At 43.1% G+C, this 24,918-nt stretch overlaps 2 protein-coding genes across 2 annotated transcripts; both read right to left on the minus strand.

Annotated features, from left to right (window-relative positions):
• Positions 1–3,286: 3,286 nt before the first annotated feature.
• Positions 3,287–3,760, minus strand: LOC145121805 (uncharacterized). The gene has a single exon (XM_079057506.1). The coding sequence runs from the start codon at positions 3,758–3,760 to the stop codon at positions 3,287–3,289; it is 474 nt and encodes a 157-aa protein (XP_078913632.1).
• Positions 3,761–5,892: 2,132 nt separating this feature from the next.
• On the minus strand, positions 5,893–7,071 carry LOC145121806 (uncharacterized). Its single transcript, XM_079057507.1, has one exon. The coding sequence runs from the start codon at positions 7,069–7,071 to the stop codon at positions 5,893–5,895; it is 1,179 nt and encodes a 392-aa protein (XP_078913633.1).
• Between the last annotated feature and the right edge of the window lie 17,847 nt (positions 7,072–24,918).

The following is a 24,918-nucleotide window of genomic DNA, read 5'->3' on the forward strand; positions in this document are numbered from 1 at the left end:
TATACAAATGAATATCAAACGTTGGGTGACCAAAATGTTGGAAAATTTGTTCAATAATTGAACTGGTCACCTATTTAGGATAATTGCAGCTGGAAGTTCGCATGCTAAGTATTTTTTTTTTAATCATTTTTTTTTAGCATCGATTGAAGGTAATGTATTATCTATCGAAATTTTTAACAACTAAACCCTTTGACTTAAAATTCGGTTTCCAAAAGTGTGTAAGTGGAACCGAAAGGGTAGTAATATGATCTGAATGGTCTAAGTGTGAAAATGACCATGTGTGGAGCATAAGCTGTAATGTAAGCTCCTTTTCAAACTTGCAATTTTTTTTCAAAATTAATGAAAATGTCCATATGCGGACTAAAAGACTCTCTAAAATCCAAAGAAAATCGCAAAAAGATATGGTGATTGTAGAGAGACCGAATATGGATTCTACTCGGGGACAAGCACCAGTGCTTCATCCTAACAGTTCAAACATGATCAAGTGTGATCCTCTCAGCGGTAGTGACCGCAAGGCTAAGAACATTCATTGCTATAGTATATCCTACAGTTGTTAGTATTGTATGCATAATTCTTCATAAAACTACCTGGCCATGATCACTTACCCCGTTAAGCTACCAGCATCTGATCCCAAGTATGAAATCCCAAACTGCAGCTAGTGGTCCCGGTTCGATGGGTGAGATAGCAACAAGATCCTGGAGCAATAATGATACAATAACTTTGAACCTGTTCCATGGCATCCAAGGAGGTGAGAATAAACAGATAACAAAAATGCATGAATGCTAATGCCCTAAGCTAAATGTTATGAAAATAAAAAGTGGAAAAGAAGAAAATAAAATCTTTTTGGAATTATAAATTTAAAAATTGAATGAAAATTAGCTTAAAACTAAAATGTTATGCAACCTAGTTAAAAACAATGCATAAAAAGAAAAAAAAAAAGAAGTGCCCCACCCCAAGCTTAAGAACAAGTATTGTCCTCAATGCTTAAGGAAAGGGCGGAAATGACCTAAATCGGCGGGTCGGGCGGCGGGAAATGCCCGTGGCGATAGTGGTAGTCCCACATATCTTGGACCTGGCGGGAAGTGGGTGGGAATGATTACTCCAGCCGTTCAACACGAGTAGCCACATCTTGGATAGCTCTGGTGTTCTCCTGCGTTTGGGTATCGATGTGTTGTACCGTGGAGAACATTGTGTTGAATTGTTCAAAGAACATAGGGGGGAAATATTGTGGTATTTCTTGTCCCACCTGCTGCTGTGGCTGGAATTGGGGCTCGGCTTGATGCTGTGGATGTTGGAACTGATCATCTTCATTATCCACAGGAGGAGGGTAATCAGAAGGAATGATCCATTGATCGGGATCGGTTGGATCAAAACACCCTATATATTCGTGTGGAAGAAGGATGTATGGTTGGTTGTCGAGGATCCACATGGTACCAACCACCGAATCCCGGATGAGTTGCATCCGCCTTAGTGCGTTGCCGTCAAGGCTAGATGGTCTGGCAGCCCTCTCAAATGGTAGAGTAGAAAGATGAAGTTGAAGCGGGGGCCGTGAAGCAAGAAGAGTGATCAATCCTCCAATGAAGATGTCTCCTTTATCCATATTCGTTAGGTTGTAACATTTGGTAAAGAAAAAGGAGGCAAAATCTGGCCTTGGGCCATTCTCACGAGTCATGCACCAAAGGAAGAATAATTCTGCCTTTGAGATTTGTCCCACTTCGGCTCGGGCAAAAATGGTGCATGTGAGCACTCGATGCGCTAGGCGCAAACATGGATGGATTATGGATGAGGCCTTCGAGGAAGACGATGAATATTGCTGCTCATTTGTAATTTGTTGCCAAAAGTAATGTTCATTGAATTCCTCGGGCCATGGTTGTTGTTAATAATAAAGGTTGTCCACGGGAGTGCCCATCAAGGCGTTCACGACCCGATGTGGTAGTGATCGTCTCTCGCCGAGCATTTGGAAAGTGACGGTTTCAATATCGTCACCGGGGTTGAATGTGGCGAGAAATTCCAAGGTAGGTTCAACATAAGTTGCTGCTCGGTTATAGAGGAATTGTCCCCATCCGATGTTGTTGAACAAAGCTTGGACTCCCTCTAGTACTCCAAGACTGTCAAAAGTTTCCCTATGGAGGAATTTTGTCGACTTGACTTGTCGTTTATTGGAAACGAGAAAGTCATATGTCTTTCGATCCTCACGATTTGTCAAACGAAACGGGGGATTATTTGATTTTCCTTTTGATCCTCCTTTGGAGGAAGTAGCTCATGTCCCCGTTTTGGTACGTTTTGACATTTTCTTTGGACAAATTTTATCAACAATACCACACAATTCCAACACTAATGCAAATAATCAAGATTAAGGAGTGAAAGTACCAAATTGCTTAGACGATTAGTGCCACCCAAAGGATGTCGTCAAGACACACCCCAAGCTTACAATTTTGCTCCGTATTTGATGCTTTAAACGCTAAAACAACCCCTCAAGCGAGCTTGAAGATGAATTTCCGTCGATTAGAATGGCGGTACCCGAAATTTGACGGAAATTTTTCGTGAGCTTTTCCTTGAAGATTGTTATGATTAGAAAGCCCTTGAGTAGAAAAACAAAACCCCGTGCTCGGATTCTTCAATGATGGCCGGAGTTGGCCGGAAAACGCGTAAGAAGGTGGTGGTGGGTGGTGGTGTCGCCCGGAATTCCGGCCACGGATCGGACCGGATTTTGGGTGGGGTTTGTAGAGGATGAAAAATGGTGAAGAATGGAAGTGGTTTCACGGAATTCCGACCGGCGGTTTGACAGGAAACTGAGTTTTTGTGTTTGAGCTTTAATGGAGGTTGAGGGTTTTTTTGGGAGAGAAGATGGAAGAAGAAGAAGAAGAATAAGTGGGAAGGAGAAGGGCCAGCTCTAATATTTGAGGTTAAAATGTTGGTCAAAGCTGGTCAAAACCCGGGTCAACAAAAGTCAACAGCTCAAGAATTCAGTCAAAGACCTACACGCGGGTTAGGCACGGGCCGCGTGCAGGTCGCGTCTAACTTGCTCGAAATCAAGTTTTCCTTCTGACTCATCACGCGGGTGTTGCTCGGGTCGTGGGTCGGCCGCGGGTGCTGAACGGGCAGGATTGGTATTTCGTCTATGCGGGCCGCATGTCCTCCTTCAGTAATTGTGCGCGGGCCGCGGGTCCTTCATCCTCAATTTTTTTTTTTTTTTTTGAAAATAAAACACACGTTTATTTGAAAGCATAGCTTTCCAAAAATGCCCTCTTTAACGTCTTTGGCGAGACGTTCTTCCCTTTTGACTTCAATAAACCGGGGCATCCAATTGGATGATATCTAGGACATTTGCGTTAAAACCTTCATAGAAAGGTTTCAAACGATGCCCATTGACTTTAAAGACTTGCCCCGTTTCTTCACTTTGGATCTCGACTGCTCCGTGCTCAAAGACTTTTAGTACGATAAATGGACCTATCCATCTTGATCTCAACTTCCCAGGAAATAATTTCATTCGCGAATGGTAAAGCAAAACCCTATTTCCCGGTTTGAAATGTTTGCGGGTAATGGACTTGTCATGAAAAAGCTTTGTCTTTTCCTTGTAAATTCTTGAGTTTTCATAGGAGTCATTTCTCAATTCCTCCAACTCCTGAAGTTGAAGCTTCATATTTATTCCCGCATCATCGATATTTAAATTGCATCGCTTGACCGCCCAGAATGCGCGGTGTTCCAATTCCACGGGAAGATGACAAGGTTTTCCAAAGACCAACCTAAACGGAGACATTCCTATCGGAGTTTTGTACGCGGTCCGATAGGCCCACAAGGCATCGTCAAGCCTTGAACTCCAATCTTTTCTTGAGGGATTTACTGTTTTCTCAAGTATGCTCTTCACCTCACGGTTTGAAACTTCAGCTTGACCATTCGTTTGAGGGTGGTAGGCGGTTCAAACACGGTGAGTCACGTTGTATTTCTTCAGTAAAGCCTCCATCATTTTGCTGCAAAAGTGCGTCCCTCGATCACTGATCAAAGCCCTAGGTACACTAAACCTCACAAAGATATTAGATTTTAAAATTTTGATAACTGTTTTGGCATCATCCGATCTTGTGGCTTTGGCTTCAACCCACTTTGAAACATAGTCAACTGCGAGTAAGATGTAAACGTTGCCAAACGAGACAGGAAATGGGCCCATAAAATCAATCCCCCATACGTCAAAATTTTCACAAATAAGGATTGGATTTTGTGGCATTTGGTTCTTTTGTGAAATATTCCCTGTCTTTTGGCACCGTTCACAGCTTTTGCAAAACAAGTAACAATCGCGTGACATGGTTGGCCAAAATAGTCCACATTCAAGGACCTTTCTTAAGGTCCGGTTAGGTCCGAAGTGTCCCCCACAAGCAAATTCATGGCAAAATTGTAAAATTGATTTATGCTCTTGTTGGGGTACACATCGTCTAATGATTTGATCGGGACAATGTTTCCACAAGTAAGGTTCATCCCACACATAGTGTTTTGCATCACTTTTCAACTTATCTTTTTGAGCACGTGTGAATGTGTCAGGATGCCTTTTTGTGACCAAAAAGTTAACGATATCAGCATACCACGGAATGGATTGAGTAAGGGAAAAGAGATGCTCATCTGGAAACTCGTCCCTCAACGGGAGGGTAGTTTCATTGGAAGCGATTCGGCTTAGGTGGTCGGCAACAAGATTTTCACATCCTTTCTTGTCTCGGATTTCCAAATCGAACTCTTGTAACAATAAAATCCACCGGATGAGTCTCAGCTTTGCATCTTTCTTTGTCATCAAGTATTTGAGTGTCGCGTGATCCGAGTACACAATGATCTTTGTACCGAGAAGGTATTATCTGAATTTCTCCAAGGCGAACACTATGGCCAATAGCTCCTTCTCCGTGGTGGGGTAGTTGCTTTGAGCATTGTCTAGTGTCCTTGATGCATAATGGATCACATGGGGTGCTCTTCCATCCTTTTGACCTAAAACGGCGCCAACAGCATAATTGCTTGCATCACACATGATCTCAAAAGGGAGATCCCAATTTGGTGCTTGCATGATAGGAGCGGATGTAAGCAATTCCTTGAGCTTGTTGAAAGCTTCTTTGCACGCTTCATTAAAGTCGAAATCAACTTCTTTTTGCAAGAGTTGGCACATTGGTCTTGTTATCTTTGAAAAGTCCTTGATAAATCTCCGGTAGAAACCTGCATGGCCCAAAAAAGATCGAACTTCCCGAACACAAGTCGGGTAAGCTAAGCTTTGAATAATGTCTATTTTGGCCTTATCCACCTCAATTCCTTTCTTTGACACAATGTGACCCAAAATAAGACCTTGGCTCACCATAAAATGACATTTCTCAAAATTTAAAACCAAATTCTTTTCAATGCATCTTTTCAAACATTTTGTGAGATTGGCCAAACACTCTTGAAAGGAGTTGCCATATACCGTGAAATCATCCATGAAAACCTCAATTATATTTTCGACATATTCCGAGAAAATACTAACCATACAACGTTGGAAAGTAGCCGGGGCGTTACACAATCCAAATGGCATTCTCCGGTATGCAAAAGTGACAAATGGACATGTAAATGTTGTCTTTTCTTGGTCTTCCGGTGCCACCGGGATTTGGTGAAAACCGGAATACCCGTCTAGACAACAATAATGGGATTTCCCGGCCAACCTTTCTAACATTTGATCAATGAAAGGCAATGGGAAATCATCTTTTCTTGTACTTATATTAAGTTTACGGTAGTCAATACACACTCTCCACCCGTTTTGCACGCGGGTGGGGACCATCATACCTTTGTTGTTTTCGACCACTGTGATTCCCGTCTTTTTCGGTACCACTTGCACCGGGCTCACCCACTTGCTATCCGAGATTGGATAGATCATACCTGCATCAAGGAGTTTCAAAATTTCTTTCTTGACCACTTCATCATTGGTGGGTTCAATCTTCTTTGTGCGTCCCGGCTTGGTTTGCAATCCTCCTCCATCAAAATCTTGTGCATGCAATTGGAGGGGCTCAACCCTTTGATATCTGCAATCGTCCAACCCATTGCTTCTTTATGCTCCTTCAATACTTCTAGGAGTTGCTCTTCTTCATTTTCGGTTAAGTGAGTTGAAATGATGACCGGAAGAGTCTCGTTGTTGCCTAAGTACACATACTTCAAATGTTGAGGAAGGACTTTTAACTCCAAATCCGGGGGTTGAACAAGGGAGGGTGGTAATCTTGTGTGAGTTTGAGGGAGTTCAATTTGCTTCACACTAAATTGAGTGGTTTTCTTGATCTCTAAGTGGTTGACCAGTCTTTCAATTTCTGGATCTAATGAGTAGAGCTTTAACTTCTTGGTCAATTTACCACAATCAAATCCTTTGCTTAAAACCATTTCCAAAATGTCGCCATTAGACAATTCGAACAACTCTTGGGTTAATGGTTCAATAACATCGACATAGCACAAAGATGAAACCTCACTTGGATATCTCATGGCATCATAAATGTTGAAACTTATTGTTTCACTATCAAACTCCATTGTTAAACTTCCTGCAAACACATCAATCTTTGTTCTGGCTGTCTTCAAGAATGGTCTCCCAAGTAAGATTATACCTGATTTTGAGGACACTTGTTCATCTAGATCAATCACATAGAAATCTGCCGGGAAAACCAATTGGTTTCCTTGCACTAGGACATCTTCCAAAACACCCCTAGGGAAGACACTTGATTTATCCGCGAGAGAGATTATGACACCGGTTTCGCTTAGAGGTCCGACATTCAATGACTCATACACTGAATAGGGCATGACATTGATGGATGCACCAAGATCAAGCATGGCACTACTAAAAGTAGTATCTCCAATCTTGCAAGGAACCGTAAACATTCCCGGATCTTTGCACTTGGGTGGAAGTTTTCTTTGTAAAACCGCGGATGCGTTTTCATTCATTGAGATTTTCTCATTTCCTTTCAACTTCCTTTTGTTGGTGCAAAGTTCCTTCAAAAATTTTGCATATCTTGGAATTTGCTTGATTGCATCAAGTAAAGGGATGTTTACTTCCACCTTTCGAAAGGTGTCCAAAATCTCTTTTTCCTCCATTTTCTTCTTTGAGGTTGCAAGTCGGGAGGGAAATGGCGGTTGAGTGGCTATTGGGGTCACTAGAGGGGTAATCTTCTTTGGAATTTCAGTTTGTGTGGCATTCTTTGTTGTAGGTTCTTCAATGGGAATGACTTATATTTCTTCCTCTTCATCCCCTGGTTTCTTGTTTGAAGTACTTTCTCCGGCTTGTTTGCCACTTCTCAAGGTCACCGCATTGACATTTGGGTTTCTTTCGGTTTGAGAAGGCAGTTTTCCACGGGACTCCAACTTGCTTATGGCTGTAACTATATCTCCCATTTGTGTTTCAAGGTTGGAGATACTAGTTCTTGTCTCTTTTTGGAATTGTTGGGTACTAGTGGCTAGTGATTTGACAATGTCTTCAAGAGACATTCCGAAGTTACTTGGTTGAGATTGAGGAGGTGGTTGATGATGAGGTGGAGGGTATGGTTTTGATTGATAGTGTGGTTGTGGGTGTTGGTAATGAGGTTGTTGTGGTTGGTAGGAAGGTCTAACCAATGTATTTTGGGGCAATGGTCTTGGGTTGTAGCTCATGTTGGGATTTGGTTTCCAACTAGAATTGTATGCGTTTTGGTAACCGGATGGCTTATTGTGGTAATTTTGAAACTCACCCGTTGCATTTACGTGTTCCGCATCTTCTTGAAGAATGGGGCACATGTCCGTAGGATGTCCCGTTGTTGCACATATTCCACAAACCATAACTTGTGGAGTTTGTCCCATGGTGAGCTTTTGAACAATGGAGGTTAAATCTTTGATTTGGGACTCGAGTCTTGATGATCCCACTTCAATGACTTTATGTTGAGTCTCTCTCTTCATATCTTGGCGCGGGCCAAAATGTTGGGAATTTGCGGCTATGGTGTTGAAGAGTTGTCTTGTTTGTTGTGGAGTTTTGCTAAAGACATCTCCACCACTTGAGGCATCAACTAGTCTTCTCTCCATTGGTAACAATCCCTCATAAAAGTGTTGAAGGAGGAGTTGTTCCGGGATTTGATGTTGTGGACAACTATAGCACAAGTTGTTAAATCTCTCCAAATAATCATGAAAGGTCTCATTTTGACCTTGGTGGATTCCGCAAATCTCATTTCTAAGACTTGAGACTCTTAAGGCGGGGTAGAATTTGTCAAGAAAAGTTCTTGCCATATCGGTCCATGAGTTTATTGAACCCGGTGGAAGATAGAATAACCAATCGTTTGCTCTATCGGCCAATGAAAAGGGGAATACCCTTAGCTTGATTTGGTCATCGGTTGACCCTTGTGGCTTCATGCTAGTGCAGATAATGTGGAACATCTTCAAATGCTTATGTGGGTCTTCGTTTTCCAACCCACGGAAAGTCGGAAGATGGTGGACCAAACTTGACTTTAATTCTGATCCTCCTTCCAATACCGTAGTTGATACCAGTTGGAGTTTGTGTAACATCGGTCTCCATCATTTGCCTCAAAGTTCTTTCGGGAACTTCTCCTCCGTCCGCCATTGCGATTGGTTCAAATATGGATGGATCTTGTTGTAGAGGTGGTGTTTCGGGAATTTCTTGGCGAGGATCGGGACTAGAATCGGGTTCCGGATCACTTGAGGAAGTGGTTAAATTTTCCGGATCCACGAGAGGGTTGGAAGTTTGACCACGTTCTATTCGCTTTTCCTTCGCCAAACGCCTTGCTTCTTTTTCAATTTCTGGATTATAAATCAAGTTACCTGTACGTTGAGATCTGGGCATAGAGAAATAAATTGATTAAAAATAAACCAGTTCCCCAGCAACGGCGCCAAAATTTGATGGGTGTCGAGACCAAAAAAAATAAATGCCCTAAATGTTATACGCTAAAATAGTGTATAGTGGTAAAGGGATCGAATCCACGAGGAATGGCTCAGTTTTATAACTCTATGATAATCTTTGTTGTACAAATACTTGTAAAATAACAATAAGAATAAAAGATGGGGATTTTGATATTTTGAGATTACTTGAAATAAAACTAGAATTAAGTGGACACTTCAACAAAAATAAGAATTTGATATAAAATCAATGAGAGAAAGATGGTTGACATTGGAATTTCATTACTTGAACATTTGGTTAAATAATCATGAGAATACCAAGGTGCAATACTTGTGTTTATGATCTAACTTGGCTATAGCAATTTATAAGCATAACTTGCCTCAACTCTTCTTTTGTATTAAAATGACTAGAGAAGCTCATAGCACATTTCTTTAATCAAAGTCACAAAACTAATGAAGCATGTAATCTTGTGAAAATTAATTAACATTAGGATTTAAGAGTCACCAAATCCAAAGAGTAATCTATTGCTTTCATTACCACTATGGAGGAAATGTTTTCTTAGTTTAAATGAAATGAAAACAAACATTTAAACTAATTGTTGCTTGTTAAATTGAAGACCCATTACTTAGTCAAGAATTTAACCAACAAAACAATATTCATAAATCAATATTCATGACTAGAGAAATATAAACATAAAGGAAATTTTTATAGAAAACATAATCATAGATATTCAACATAAGTTCATGGAGTTCTTCAAAATAACCAAAACATTAAAGCAATTACATCCAAGTCAACCAAATAAGAATTTAGCCAAGCATGGCCATAACAAAAGAAATAGAAAAGAGTTTAGTGATACCAAACATTGTCTTTAGATATGGAATGGAAAGAGTTTCCACCAATCTTCAAGACTTTCAAAAGCCTTCAACTTCTCTCTAACTTCTTTGATGATTCTAGTGTGTCTTGTGTCCTTCCCTTGCCAATCCTTTTATAACCTCATAAAGCAATTGGTGTTGTATTCTTTATTCATGGCTAGGTGTATTGTCTCCAATAATCAGCAAAAGAAACCCCAAAATCGGCTGTCCATGTGGTCAAAAGTATCCCACTAAACAACCAATAATAGAGCCAAAAGTAGAAAATCCGAAATTGCCCTTTGCAGAGTACCTACGCGGGCCGCGGGCTTTTCCTACGCGGGCCGCGTGAGAGTGTGGCAGATTGGGCTTCTTCCTTTGTTGGGCCTGCATTGCTTAGTCCACTAGCCCAGTTTCAGTCCAATCAGGTTCTAACCCATTTTTCTTTAAGTTCTCTTCCATTTGAGCCCAATTTGACTCTTCCAAATCACTCGAGGCTTCTTCAAACTCTTGATCATCGATCCTTCATAGTAATCAAGCACTAAACCCCTATTGCTCTTCAAGCCCAGTTGCTTTCCAAAAGATCCTGCTTCGCTAGTCTCCTTAAAATCTGCATTTATACTCACGAAACTAGAAAGTACCCGAAAGTGGTCATAAAATAACAAAAAAAAGAAAATATGCGTGGAAATTAATTAAAATGTGAATGAAATATGATAAAATAAACTATAAAAAGAAGTAAATAAAATGAAGCTATCAGTGAGGGACTCGGCGAGTTGACGGCCCAACTCGGCGAGTCGGGTCAACTGGAAGTTGACTTTGACTTTGAATTTGACTTGACTTGGTTGGGGGTAAAATGATCATTTTACCCTAAGTATAGAGATCAGTTTCTAACTGAGTATTTGTGGGGTTGTAGCCGGAGGATTCCCGGAGTAGCAGCGGACGGAGGTTTCCCGCACAGATTATCAGCAGCTACTTGTACGAGGTGAGTTACCTTCCAGTAGGGGTGGGTCTAAGGCCACAATGCCGGCCCACCAATGAGGAGTATTTAGAAGATGATTGTCTTTGTGATAATTATCTTGGTCTGGTTATGTGTTTGGTTATGAGTTATATTTGTATGATATGTTATGTGCATGATAGGGATAGTTTCCCTGATAGTGGTCCTTAGGACCGAGGGGTAGGTCAGTACCCGGATATGTCTGACTGTATGCTTATATCTTGTTATTGTATGCTAGTGGTAGGGGTGGAATAGTCCCCAGTTACCGGTTGAAAGATACCGATAATGATTACAGGTTGAAAGATATTGATGATGATTACCGGTTGAAAGATACCGATGATGATTACCGGTTGAAAGATACTGATGGTATTGGATGGTATGTGGTATGATGGGGGAACTCACTAAGCTTTGTGCTTACAGTTTCAGTTTTTGGTTTTAGGTACCTCTTCGTCTAAGGGGAAGGAGCCGGCTGCGTAGCATGGCATCACACACACCTATGATTTTCCGCACGGAGTTTTCTGGGATTGTACTCTGATATGATATTGGTTTATGTTGTGGGTTTCAAACATGATACTTGGTTTTTGAGATGACGTGTTTATACAATATTTTCTAGTGAATGTTTTATGAGTTAATTAATTAAAAAATGAAATTTTTGGCCGTGAATTTTGGGACGTTACTAGTTGGTATCAGAGCCCTGGTTTGAGGGATTCGGACACACCCTCGGGGGTGTCTGGACTCAAACCGAGGAGCTAAAAGATTTTTTTTACAATAAAATGGTTTTCTAAAATCTAAACAGAAGGATTTTAAGAAAGACAAGGTGTGTGATGCATGCGACCGGCCGGGCTCAAGTAAGTTTTCCCCAAGATACCCATACTTGTTATGTTATGCTATATGGTTTTGATTCAGAACTGCATGCTAGAATAGGACTAAGGATCTAGGAAGATTCCTTGTGTGCCTGATATATGATTCTGAGAATTGCATGCTAGTTAGGGCTAAGGATCTAGGAGGATGCCTTATATGCCTGTTGTATGAGCTGTATGCTAGGACTGTTTAGTTAGCAGTAGGATGACCTGTGTAGGTTATGCCTGATTTGGTTACTCAATGCACGAATGCTGCTTGCTTTGTGCTATAGGGGTCCTGGCCATTTCCAACTAACTAAGGAATGGATATGTAACAGTATCTGCAAGTTAGTTAGGGGGAAGTAGTAGGGACTCCTAGTGCAGCTGATGGCGGAGGGTAGGTCGGAGAGTGCCCTAGGGAAGCCTAGGATGAGGTCCATACTACTGAAAGAAGAGGACCCGTACTCGAATCGAGGAGGGCCTAAATGAAACCGGGACCCTTGGAGAGTGTGTTAGATCTCTTGGGTATATGTATGATCCTGACATTTATGCGTGTATTTTCAGCATGGTGACCACACGACATGGAGCAGGAGGTTCCGGATCAGGATCAGGATCGGGCTCGGGTGCAGGATCCGAGCAGGTTGATGGCGGGCTGCGCGAGTTTATCGCGTCGGAGATCACGAGAGGCATCCTTGAGTCGACCCCTATCATTTTCGGGTCGATCAAGGCAGGGATTGTTGAGCTGATGGAGGATCGCCTCCGAGCATTCAGGAGTGATATGGCGTCTAGCCAGATGGGTACGCGCACATTGTCCTTTAAGGACTTTCGAGGGAGTGGTGCGTCAGATTTCCATGGGGTGAAAGACCCCATTGCTGCTAGGAGATGGATCGCAGACATTGAGTCTGCGCAGCTGACGAGCTTCTGCCCGGAGGGGTCGAAGGTGAGATATGCAGCAGGATGCTTGCGAGACAGGGCTTGAGATTGTGGGAGTATGTTGGTGACTCATTGGGAGCCTCGACTGTTGAGGCTACGACCTGGTCAGACTTTGTGACCAGATTCAGGGCGGAGTTTGCGCCAGCTGTGGAGCTTCAGCGGCTGGCCAGGGAGTTCTTGGATATGAGGCAGACTACGGAGATTGTGGCGAAGATCACCGCCAAGTTCCGGGAGAGGGCATTGCTAGTGCCCCAGTATGCGGGAGACGAGGATATGAGGAGGACCCGCTACCACGATATGCTACGAGATGACATTCGGGAGCATGTTAGTTTTTCAGCTTGTCCTACCTTGGATTCCATGATTGCCAGGGCTAGGGAGAGAGAGATTGATCTGGAGCACGTCCAGAAGAGGAAGGCAGTGGAGGGGCTGACTACTGGGGCTTCGGGGAAGATGCCCAAGGGATCTGATGGTAGGCCGAAAGGCCAGGCAGGACGGGACCGCTGTGGGAAATGCGGTCGGTCACACGAGGGAGCTTGTCGCACTGGGCCGGGTTCGGGCTGCTATAAGTATAGCAAGGTTGGGCATTTTGGCAGGGATTGTACTGCCCCCGCCCCTGCGGTACAGATGACAGACCTGATTTGCTTCCACTGCAATCAGAGGGGCCACAAAAGGGCCAATTGCCCGAGGTTGACAGCAGCGTCAGCAGCAGCGCCAACAGCGGCGCCGGTCTCAGGGACGGCGCGGGTTACTGATGGCCGGAAGGTCAAGGCAGAGGCTCTAGTGGTGCGGAGCCGAGCATTTCAGCTGACACCCGAGGAGGCACGCGCTGCACCCGATGTGGTGACGGGTATGCTTCTTTCCCTCTGATTTATTTTTATGACGTTTATGTTATTGATATATGCTCTATTTAGGATCGTTCCATGTGAATGGAATCCCAGTTCAGGTGTTGTTTCATTCGGGCGCTACCCGATCGTTTGTTTCTCTTGCGCTTAGCAAGAAGTTTTCTGAGTCTTCGGGCATGTTGGATTGCCCTCTAGAGGTCGAGATTACGGACGACCGGTCAGTGCGGGCATCTGAGGTCTTCCGAGATTGTGTGCTGAGGTTATTTGAGGAGCGCTACTTGGTAGACTTGGTTCCCATACCGTTGCGAGGGAACAAGGTTATTATTGGTATGGATTGGCTAAGCCCCAATGGGGCAGTGATCGACTGCGCGCAGCAGTTGGTGCGGGTCAGGGCCCCAAGTAGGGGAGAGCTGGTGATTCCGGGCGAGAATCCGCAGCGAGGACCAGCTTTATGTTCAGCAGCGAGAGCTAGACGTTACCTGCAGCAGGGTTGCGTAGGTTATGTCGCCTATGTTACGGATACCCGGGAGGTGGGTAGGGCAACGGCGGGCGATGTACCCGTGGTACGAGAGTTTGCGGACGTATTCCCCGAGGAGTTGCCTGGGATACTTTTGGAGCGACAGGTGGAGTTCGGGATCGACCTAGTCCCTGGTGCGGCTCCGATAGCCAAGGCACCGTATCGGTTGGCTCCTCCTGAGATGCAGGAGTTGTCTACACAGCTACAGGAGCTGTTAGACAAGGGTTTCATTAGACCGAGCAGTTCACCCTGGGGAGACCCGATTCTATTTGTGAAGAAGAAAGACGGGTCGTATCGGATGTGTATAGATTATCGGGAGCTGAATAAGGTAACGGTGAAGAACTGCTACCCACTCCCAGGGATTGATGACCTCTTTGACCAGCTACAGGGAGCATCTTGGTTCTCCAAGATTGATTTGCGTTCAGGGTATCACCAGATGAGGGTCAGAGAGGAGGATGTGCAGAAGACTGCGTTTCGGACGCGTTATGGCCACTATGATTTTGTGGCGATGCCTTTCGGGCTCACCAATGCTCCTGCCGCGTTCACGGACCTCATGAACCGCGTGTGTATACCGATGTTAGACCGGTCTGTAATAGTATTTATTGATGATATCTTGGTTTACTCCAAGACGCGAGAGCAGCATGAGGAGCATCTGCGGGAGGTTCTGGAGACTTTGAGGAGGGAGAACTTGTATGCTAAGTTCTCCAAGTGTGAGTTCTGGTTGCGCGAGGTGCAGTTTCTTGGGCACCTTGTCAACCAGAACGGGATTTCGGTAGATCCGGCCAAAGTGGAGGCCGTGATGAGTTGGGAGGTTCCGAGGTCTCCATCTGAGATTCGGAGCTTTCTGGGATTAGCAGGCTACTATAGGAGATTCATTCAGGACTTCTCCAAGAAGTCGGTAGTGTATCACTGGGGGCCTGAGCAGCAGGCCGCATTCGAAACACTGAGACAGAGATTGTGCGAAGCGCCAATCTTAGCCCTGCCATAGGGCATGGAGGATTTTGTTGTGTACTGCGATGCATCCATCGCAGGTCTGGGCGCAGTGTTGATGCAGAGAGGGCATGTCATCGCCTACGCGTCGAGGCAGCTGAAGCCTCACAAGGCGAACTACCCGACGCATGATTTGGAGCTGGGGGATGTTGTGTTTGCCCTCAAGATTTGGCGTCATTACCTCTATGGGGTTCGTTGTACGATTTACATGGACCACAAGAGTTTGAGGTACCTCATGGACCAGCCAAATCTGAATATGAGGCAGCGTTGGTGGCTTGATGTGGTAAAGGATTATGATTGTGAGATCCTCTACCACCCGGGGAAGGCCAATGTCGTGGCCGATGTGCTTAGCCGCAAGGCAGAGCCGATCAGGGATATCTGTCTGAGGATGACAGTGGTGACTCCGCTTTTGGAGCGGATCTGGGAGGCTCAGCAGGAGGCTATGAAGGAGGAACATCGGAAGAGTGAGCGGATTGTGGGGCAGGTTTCCTCCTTCGACTATGACAGCCGAGGGTTATTGACCCTTCACCGTAGGGTGTGGGTCTCTTATCATGGAAGCGTGCGCCAGGTCCTGATGGAGGTGGCGCACAAATCCAGATTTTCCATCCATCCCGGAGCGACGAAGATGTATAGGGATCTTCGTCCTGATTATTAGTGGCCCTGCATGAAGCGGGACGTAGCATGGTATGTGGAGCGGTGCTTGACCTGCTGGAAGGTCAAGGCCGAGCACCAGAGGCCGCACGGTAAGATGCAGCCGTTGGATATCCCGCTGTGGAAATGGGAAGACATCATGATGTGTTTTATCACCAAGCTTCCCAGGACCGCGCGAGGGGTAGATTCGATCTGGGTCATCGTCGATCGATTGACCAAGAGCGCCTACTTTATCCCGATTCAGGAGAGCATCTCGGCCGAGAAATTGGCCGATATCTATATCAAGAAGGTGGTGGCGCGGCACGGAGTGCCAGTTTCGGTGATTTCAGACAGGGAAGTGCGGTTTACTTCCAGGTTTTGGAAGAAGTTTCATGACGAGCTGGGTACTCGTCTGCATTTCACCACCGCCTTTCACCCACAGACGGATGGCCAGAGCGAGCGGACCATCCAGACTCTGGAGGATATGCTACGGGCGTGTGTTTTAGACTTCGGAGGTAGCTGGGATACCTACCTTCCGTTGGCGGAATTCTCGTATAATAATAGCTATCATGTGAGTATCGACCGTCCTCCCTTCGAGATGTTGTATGGGAGGAGGTGCAGGACCCCGATATGCTGGGGCGAGGTTGACCAGAGGGTCATGGGGAGCACCGAAGTAGTGCTCAAGACGACAGAGAAGATTCAGCAGGTCCGGAGCAGGCTTCAGACTGCACAGACTCGGCAGAAAAGTTATGCCGACAAGCGTCGATCAGACCTGGAGTTCCAGGTCGGGGATATGGTTCTCCTGAAAGTGTCGCCTTGGAAAGGCGTCGTCCGATTCAGGAAGCGGGGCAAGTTGGGTCCCAGGTATATTGGATCGTTTAGGATTGTAGCCCGGGTGGGCAAGGTGGCGTACCGGCTGGATCTGCCAGCCGAACTCAGTCAGATCCACAGCACTTTCCACGTCTCCCAGCTGTGGAAGTGTCTGGTAGACGACTCAGCAGTGGTACCCTTAGAGGACATTCAGGTTGACGACAGCCTGAATTACATCGAGCGGCCTGTAGCGATCCTCGACCGGAAGTCGAAGGATCTGAGGAATAAGAAAGTGGAACTCGTGAAGGTGGAATGGCAGCACCGGAAGGGGTCAAAGTGGACTTGGGAGCCGATGGACGAGATGATGGAGCATTACCCCGAGCTGTTTCAGGAACGAGCAGCAGACTTCGTGGACGAAGTCTAAAATAAGTGGGAGAGATTTGTAGCACCTAGTTCTTGGTACATATTCTTTTATTTAATTCTTTAAAGATTTTGATATTTTGGCCTTGGACTCGGCGAGATTTGCCGAGTAGAAGCGGGGAGGAACGCGGGGTTTAAGTGACGGACTCGCCGAGTCGGGTCCCGGACTCGGCGAGTAGCCACTGTCTGGACAAAAACCCTAATTGATGTGTGTGAAATGCATTGGTTCTAATCCTACTTTTAATTATAAAATAAACACACAAAGGCAGTGGACCTATCAATTGTGGTAAAGCTAAATAAGTAAGGTATCGAACACAGGGAACGGAGAATTAAAACTAAAAACTAATTTTATCTAAAATTAAGTAATAATAAGGGGTTTTCTCTAGTTTTACAAGACTAGAAACTTACTAACTAATACTTAGACTAATTAACTAAAAACTGGATAAGCAAAGATTCAACTAAATTCAATGATAAGGGGAACTTCTGTTTAGTTCAACTCAATTGATCCTATGGTTGATATTATAACAATAGTGCAATGGATTAATTCTTCTATTGGCTACCGATTCAAGTGATTAGATTCACATTCGCTGCACTAATCCTTAGAGAACAAACTAACTCAAACAGTGGCAAGTTGTCTAATTTAATTCAATTCACTAGGTTATTAATTCGGGTTAATTTAGACTTGTAATGGTTAACTAATTTGGTCCTTTAATTAACCTCTTGTTGATGGTCATCACACAAGCTCACACATGAATTTACCTATTTTTCTATTAATGCTAGTTTCACAGTCGCTAATCCTAGTCATATAATAAAGTGGTCACATAAATTATATGAGGTAACAATTAAGAGATGTTCATACAGCTTAATTATCTTCCTATTAACAGAAGAATAGTTATCATTCACACATAAGGTTCTTTAACAAGCTAAAATTAACAAAATCACCAATATTAAATCAATCCTACCATAAATCAAACCATAGTTTCAATATTGTCTCCCCAAACAGAAGTTAAAAGGGTTTAGCTCATGATTGAAGTAATTAACAGCACAAAAACGAAATCTAAAAGTCTTAACATAACGAAAAGCAATAGATTCAAGTAAGAATGATGTGAATTTGCCTCAAATCCCCTTCAGAATTGGGTTTAGGGTTGTATCTTCGTTTTCCAGATCTCTCCTCACTCTAATTCGCAGCTTGCTTCTTCCCAAAGGTTCCAGAAAAGTTCCCAATTCGGATTAAGATCCGTTATTTATAATTATCACAAAACAGGGGCAACTCGGAGAGTAGGTCGTCTACTCGCCGAGTAGACGTGTAAAATCCGTGTACGGCAAGGATTCTTGACTTTTCTTCGGGAACATTCTCATGCACTCGCCGAGTATGCATGTGTACTCGCCGAGTAGGTGTGGGTGTTTTCCTTTTTCTTCATTATTTGGTCTCTAATTTCTTCTCCTTATTCCTTTTTACCTCCATGCATGTCTTTTGGACTGAAAACACAATTTAAGCATTATTAAGTACCTTTTGTCCACATTATGCACATAATTACCTAAAAATGAATATAAATCTATACTTAACATATGGCTAATTATGCAAATATCAAAATACCCCACACTTGACTTTTGCTTGCCCCCAAGCAAAACTGAATTTTAACACATTAGAATCACATAGGACAACTCCAATCGAACCCAGCCATTATGCCAAGACCGCAACGCATACATTTGTGTCTAAATTTCTCCTAATAACCCCCCATACTCTAAATACTCACAATCCTCATAAACACTCGCCGACTTCTTTTGAACGATGCTCAATTTATGCATCCCTCCGAATCCATCCGCAGAAAACCTCCTAGCCTCAAGGTATTTCTGGTTGAGCAACCCAAGCATACATAATCTAGACAATTACAATTTATGATACCACATTGGAGCTTTTTGGAATTCTTCACTTTCTTTGATAGTTTGCACTTTAATTTCTTTGAATTCTTCAAAATTTGCCACCTTTTTGATTTTCTTTGATTTTTGGGTATATTCAACTTTTGAACTTTGGAATTTTGATCTTTTGATCTTTACTTTAACTGCTCCAAAATTTCTTCAAACTTTTCTTGTAATTCTCTCATGTAACTCACTTTTTCCACTCAAAACCCTACATGCTTAAGCAGGGGCGCTCAACTTCAACCTTTATTGGCTAAAGATAATAACTTTCCTGGATACATTTCTGGTACACGATGCTAAACATATTGCATCCTTCAAACTAAGCAAGGTTGTGTTTTTGTCCCATGATTTCACTAGAATAAGGAAGCCACAAATACACTAGAACGTATATAGGCTCAACTAAACATTTGGGTTTTCATGCAATCATCAACACAATTATAACATAGAATCCTAATTACTTTTTACCAAAATATTCTAAATTAAATCCTAAGTAACATTTTTGGTATGCAAGAGGTCAAAAATTTTAAAATAGACCTAAATTAGGATATTAGAGTTCTAAATTTACTAAGATGTAACCAACCCCCTACCCCACACTAAATTCATGCCATGTCCCCATTGCATGGTATGCATGAAAAATAAAAACATGAAATACAGAGAGAATTGGAACAAACTCCTCTGGGGTAGTAGTGGCGAGGTTGATATCTCTTCTCTTCAGCTCCATCTTCGAATGACATTAGGCATGGGAACAGCTCATTCATGTCTTGGGTGTCATGTCACGTGTGGTAGACTTGCAAATGACTCAAATATGTAGGACAAAGCTCCTAGAAACCTCCAATAATGAATCTTCACGAAATATATGGATAAGGACTGCAATGATCGTGCCCAAAACAACTCCGGGATAGAGAAATGTTGATGTACTCGGTGAGTAAGTGGTGTACTCGGCGAGTATATTGTCAACTTGCAGGAATGTCGTGTAATTACCCATGTACTCGCCGAGTAGGCTAGATACACTCGGCGAGTATGCGCTGAGTTGAAAAGAAAATTTCCTGCTTGTTTACTCTTGACTGAGGTGCTGAATTGGGATAATTCAGTGACTCTTCTTCTAATTACTTCGGTAATAATGCACTCTATCACTCCCAACTCAAACGGACTCAACCATAATGGAAAACACTTCGCACTCTCATCTAAGCATTCCTCACTTGAACCTTGACCCTTAGGACTTCTAAATGCATCCTAACCTTCCAATCCTGAAAAAAAAATGCAGCCACAAGTAAAAGCAACCAAATAAAAGTCCTAAAAACATAATTATCCAAGTTCAACAATAATCCAAAAACAAACACCATAAAAACAAATAAAAACACAAAACAAACAATCTTCAATCTTCCTCATCCATGTTCGCTCCTCCAGCACCACTACCTCCTCCTTCATTGTTCCTAAGCATCCTTTCGTTCCAATTCATGATATAGGGGTACCCGGGGCCCGGTCGTGGGGCGATGTTCATTTGTTGCATAAAATACTCGATTGACGAATTGTTGTAATTGACACCTCGCCCGATGTCATCCAAGTATCTCCGATATTCAACTTGGTTCCACCCGTCAATCTCATCTTCCACCGGAATAACCGGTGGGTCTTCTCTAGCCCGTGCACTCCTTTGCTTCACCCGTCGTCCCGGCTCCTCCGGAACAACCGCCTCATCCTCATGCGGAATTGTATAAGAGTCTCCAAATTTTTCTATAATTTGTGCCCTCCGATATAAAGTAGTGTTGTTGAACGGAGGAGGAGAAATGACGGTTAGGGCCCCCGCCGCTGGTAAATCCAAGATTTCATATGATCTCGCGAGCCTCGTTACGAACATTCCTCCATTGATTTTGGAGTTCACCTTTTCTTTGACAGCCCATCCGAGAGATGTTTGGCTAAGCAGTAAGGAAGGTTGCAAAAGACATCGAGATTAATGATGCTCCAATGATAGAAGATATCAAGTGTCGGGACCTTGTCGTCGTCCTTCCGCATATTGATTGTGCTAGCAATGAGGCGGCGGATGAGACGATGAATTGGTGAGCGGATATGGCCTTCCTGTGCGGAAGATGGAATGTATACCCGGTTGGCAATGGTATTCCACCATGTGGAAGCAACAACCTCTTCAGGGAGGTCTTTATGGCACTGCTCCAAAAAGGTTTCAAAATCTTCATTTAACATGGCACTTTGATTGTAGATGCCAATTCTCCATGCTAGCTCCGCCATGCTGCATCGTCGCAGCTCCCCACCAAGTGAACATGAAATAACATTGGGATTATAATACTCACTACCACCCCGGAATGAGATGGTAGCGAAGAATTCCCAGCACAACTCCGCAAAAACCGGCTCTTGGATCTTGAATAATTGCAGCCATCCATCACAAATGATGGTAGAATCCCCCACATCGCAAGATTTCACCAAGTAAGGTGTCAGTTCTTCCTCCAGCCCAATCTGTCCCAACCAGTCCTAGTTTATTGCATTGGGGAGGTGGATCTCCTTCTGCTTTAAAGCTTCCAATTTGTTTTTGGCACGGGCTTGTGAGGATTTAGAGGTTATTTGGCGAAAAGAAAGCCATGGAATGTCTCCCTGGCTTCCTCCCCGTGAAGTCTGCCCTCTTCTGGACATGGTTTCTGCAAAATATCATTAAGAAAGCTCAAACAAACAACACCCAACAATTAAAATTAAACAAAACAGATCTGTAAAGGCTCCTACTCTCCGAGTTCATGAACTACTCGGCGAGTAGGACGAACATCAGGACCATATTCCTCTCGGACCCATATGGGTTAATTAAAACACCCAATTTTGCATAGGGGTTTGCTGTACTAAGTCCATTAAACACTAATCCATAAGAAATTTTGACTAAAGCCTCCTAATTCATAGTAAAATCAAAACCCTAGAATTGGAGAAAACCCCTAAATCTGAGTTTTGGGCAAAATAAGGACTAATAATCGGTAAAGCTTCAACCATTAACAAGTATTGGGAGTAAAGATCATACCTTTATGCTTGAAAGATGGAGATTCAACAAAAATTAAAGAAATCGCTTGAGAGGAAGAAGTGCACGGCGAGTATGAGGGTAATGGATAAAATGAGTGAAAACCCCTTATTTACAGATTGAAAACAACCTGTGTAAAATATCTACTCGCTGAGCAGAAGAGTTGTACTTGCCGAGTAGATCCACGTTTTCGCGATTTTCTGGGTTTTTAAACATGTACTCGCCGAGTAGGGTCGAGGGTACTCGGCGAGTAAAGCTTGCAGTTTGAAAAAAATTTTAATTTTTTTTTTTTATTTTTCAGCCACCACCCCATACTCTGAGCATTGCTTGCCCTCAAGCAATCATTTTGAACATATTTTCAGCAGAAGAATGAAAATAAAACAGATCCTAAGAAATTAAAAAGAAAACAAAGGGAAAAGAAATGCAAACTCTAAACTCGGGTTGCCTCCCGAAAGCGCTTCTTTTTAAGGAGTCATTAGCTTGGCTCCTTTCGTTCTACGTTTCTGCCATTCCCTCCAGCAGCAGCCCTTCTTCTATGTCTTCATTCCTTGGGACTCCTTCTTCATATCTTTTCACCCTATGTCCATTGACCTTGAAAGGGGTACCATCTTTTGATAATAACTCTATAACACCATGGGGAAACACCTTCTTCACTAGAAAAGAACCATCCCATCTTGACTTGAGTTTGGCCGGAAGAAGTTTAAGTCTTGAATTAAAAAGCAACACCTTTTGCCCTTCATGAAACTCTTTATTACCCTTGATCCTCTTGTCATGCCAACTTTTAGTTTTCTCTTTATATATTAAAGAACTAGTGTAAGCATCATTTCTAAGTTCCTCAAGAGCATTCATTTGCATCAACCGGTTGTTCTTGAGCTCCGCTATGTTGAAGTTGCACATTTTTAAAGCCCAAAAAGCTTTATGCTCGATTTCCACCGGTAAATGACATTGCTTTCCATAAACTAGCCTATATGGTGTTGTACCAATAGGTGTTTTGAAAGCTATTTGGAAGGCCCAAAGTGCATCATCTAGCTTATCCGACCACTCTTTCCGATTGCTCCTCACCGATCTCTCCAATATTCTTTTTAAGGCTCTATTTGTCACTTCAGTTTGCCCACTAGTTTGTGGATGGTAAGATGTAGAGAATTTATGAGTTACCCCATATTTCCTTAACACCTTTTCTAGTTGATCATTGGCAAAATGAGTGCCTCGGTCACTTATAAGAGCTTTAGGAACTCCAAATCTTGAAAATAGCTTCTTCAAAAACCGCACCACTACCCGAGCATCATTAGTTGGTAAAGCTTGTGCCTCCGCCCATTTGGATACATAATCCACCGCCACCAATATATATTTGTTGCCTTTTGACATGGGAAATGGTCCCATGAAATCGATCCCCCATACATCAAATACTTCGCACACTTGAATACTATGTTGTGGCATTTCATTTCGGGATGAAATGTTTCCCGCTCTTTGGCATGCATCACATTCTTTGACATATTGGGCTGCATCTTTAAAAATTACGGGCCAATAAAACCCAATGTCAAAGATTTTCTTAGCAGTGTAGTGTGCTCCATGATGTCCACCGGTGGGCCCGCTATGACAATGTTCCAAGATTTGTCGGCTTTCATTCCCGAACACGCATCTTCGTATGATTCCATCCGCGCAACTTCGGAAAAGATAAGGCTCATCCCAAAAATAATATTTTATTTCTGAAAAGAATTTCTTCTTTTGTTGGTAAGTAAGATCTTTTGGGATGTACTTGCTAGCTAAGTAATTAGCTATGTCCGCGAACCATGGCTCTTCTCCCGTAGTCACCATAATGTACTCGTCCGGAAAATCATCTCCAACTTTATCTTCTTGCAATTTCGGGTTTTCTGGCCTTGATAAGTGGTCGGCTGCTACATTCTCCATTCCCTTCTTGTCACGTATCTCAATGTCAAACTCTTGAAGAAGTAGAACCCAACGTATCAGTCTTGGCTTGGCATCCTGCTTGGCAAACAAATACTTGATAGCAGAGTGGTCAGTAAAAACAGTTGTTTTAGATAAAACTAAATAAGGGCGGAATTTATCAAAGGCATACACCACAACTAATAATTCTTTTTCGGTGGTGGTGTAATACTCTTGGGCCGGATTTAAAGTTTTACTTGCATAATAAGGGCGGAATTTATCAAAGGCATACACCACAGCTAATAATTCTTTTTCGGTGGTGGTGTAATACTCTTGGGCCGGATTTAAAGTTTTACTTGCATAATAAATGGGTCGAAAGTGCTTATCAACCCTTTGACCAAGGACAGCTCCTAATGCAAAGTCACTAGCATCACACATTATTTCAAATGGTAAATCCCAATTCGGGGCAATAATGATCGGGGCATTAGTCAATTTTTCTTTCAAGAATTCAAACACCTCTAAACACTCTTTAGTAAAATTGAATGGTGCATCTTTTAAAAGCAATTGTGTTAGAGGTCTAGTTATTTTGGAAAAATCTTTTATAAAACGTCGGTAAAAACCTGCGTGTCCTAGAAAGCTTCTAATGCCCTTCACATTAGTTGGCGGGGGTAATTTGGCAATTGTGTCAATCTTTGCCCGATCCACTTCAATTCCCGATTTGGAAACCTTGTGGCCTAATATTATACCCTCCTTGACCATAAAGTGACATTTCTCCCAATTAAGAACTAAGTCAGTTTTTTCACACCTAGCAAGCATTAGATCAAGGTTAGTGAGACATTCATGGAAGGAAGATCCAAAAACTGAAAAATCATCCATAAAGACTTCCATGAATCTTTCCACCATGTCGTGGAATATGGCTGTCATGCACCTTTGAAATGTCGCGGGCGCATTGCATAACCCAAAGGGCATGCGACGATAGGCAAAAGTTCCACTTGGGCAAGTTAAAGTGGTCTTTTCTTGGTCCATGGGGTCTATGGGTATTTGGAAATAACCCGAAAAGCCGTATAAGAAACAATAAAAACTATGGCTTGATAATCGTTCTAGCATTTGATCAATAAAAGGTAAGGGGAAATGGTCTTTACGAGTGGCATCGTTTAGCTTTCGATAATCGATGCACACTCTCCAACCGGTTACCGTTCGTGTCGGAATAAGCTCGTTCTTCTCGTTGGTTATGGCCGTTATCCCTCCTTTCTTGGGCACCACTTGGACCGGACTTACCCACGGACTGTCGGAAATGGAGTAAATGATCCCCGTATCTAAGAGCTTGACTACTTCCTTCTTGACCACTTCTTGCATGTTTGGGTTTAGTCTTCTTTGGTGCTGCACAACCGGCTTTGCTCCTTCATCTAGGTTAATCTTGTGAGAACAAT

Source organism: Lactuca virosa, chromosome 6, assembly GCF_052849685.1.
Source record: "Lactuca virosa cultivar CGN04683 chromosome 6, Lactuca_virosa_CGN04683_v6, whole genome shotgun sequence".
Lineage (NCBI taxonomy): Eukaryota > Viridiplantae > Streptophyta > Magnoliopsida > Asterales > Asteraceae > Lactuca > Lactuca virosa.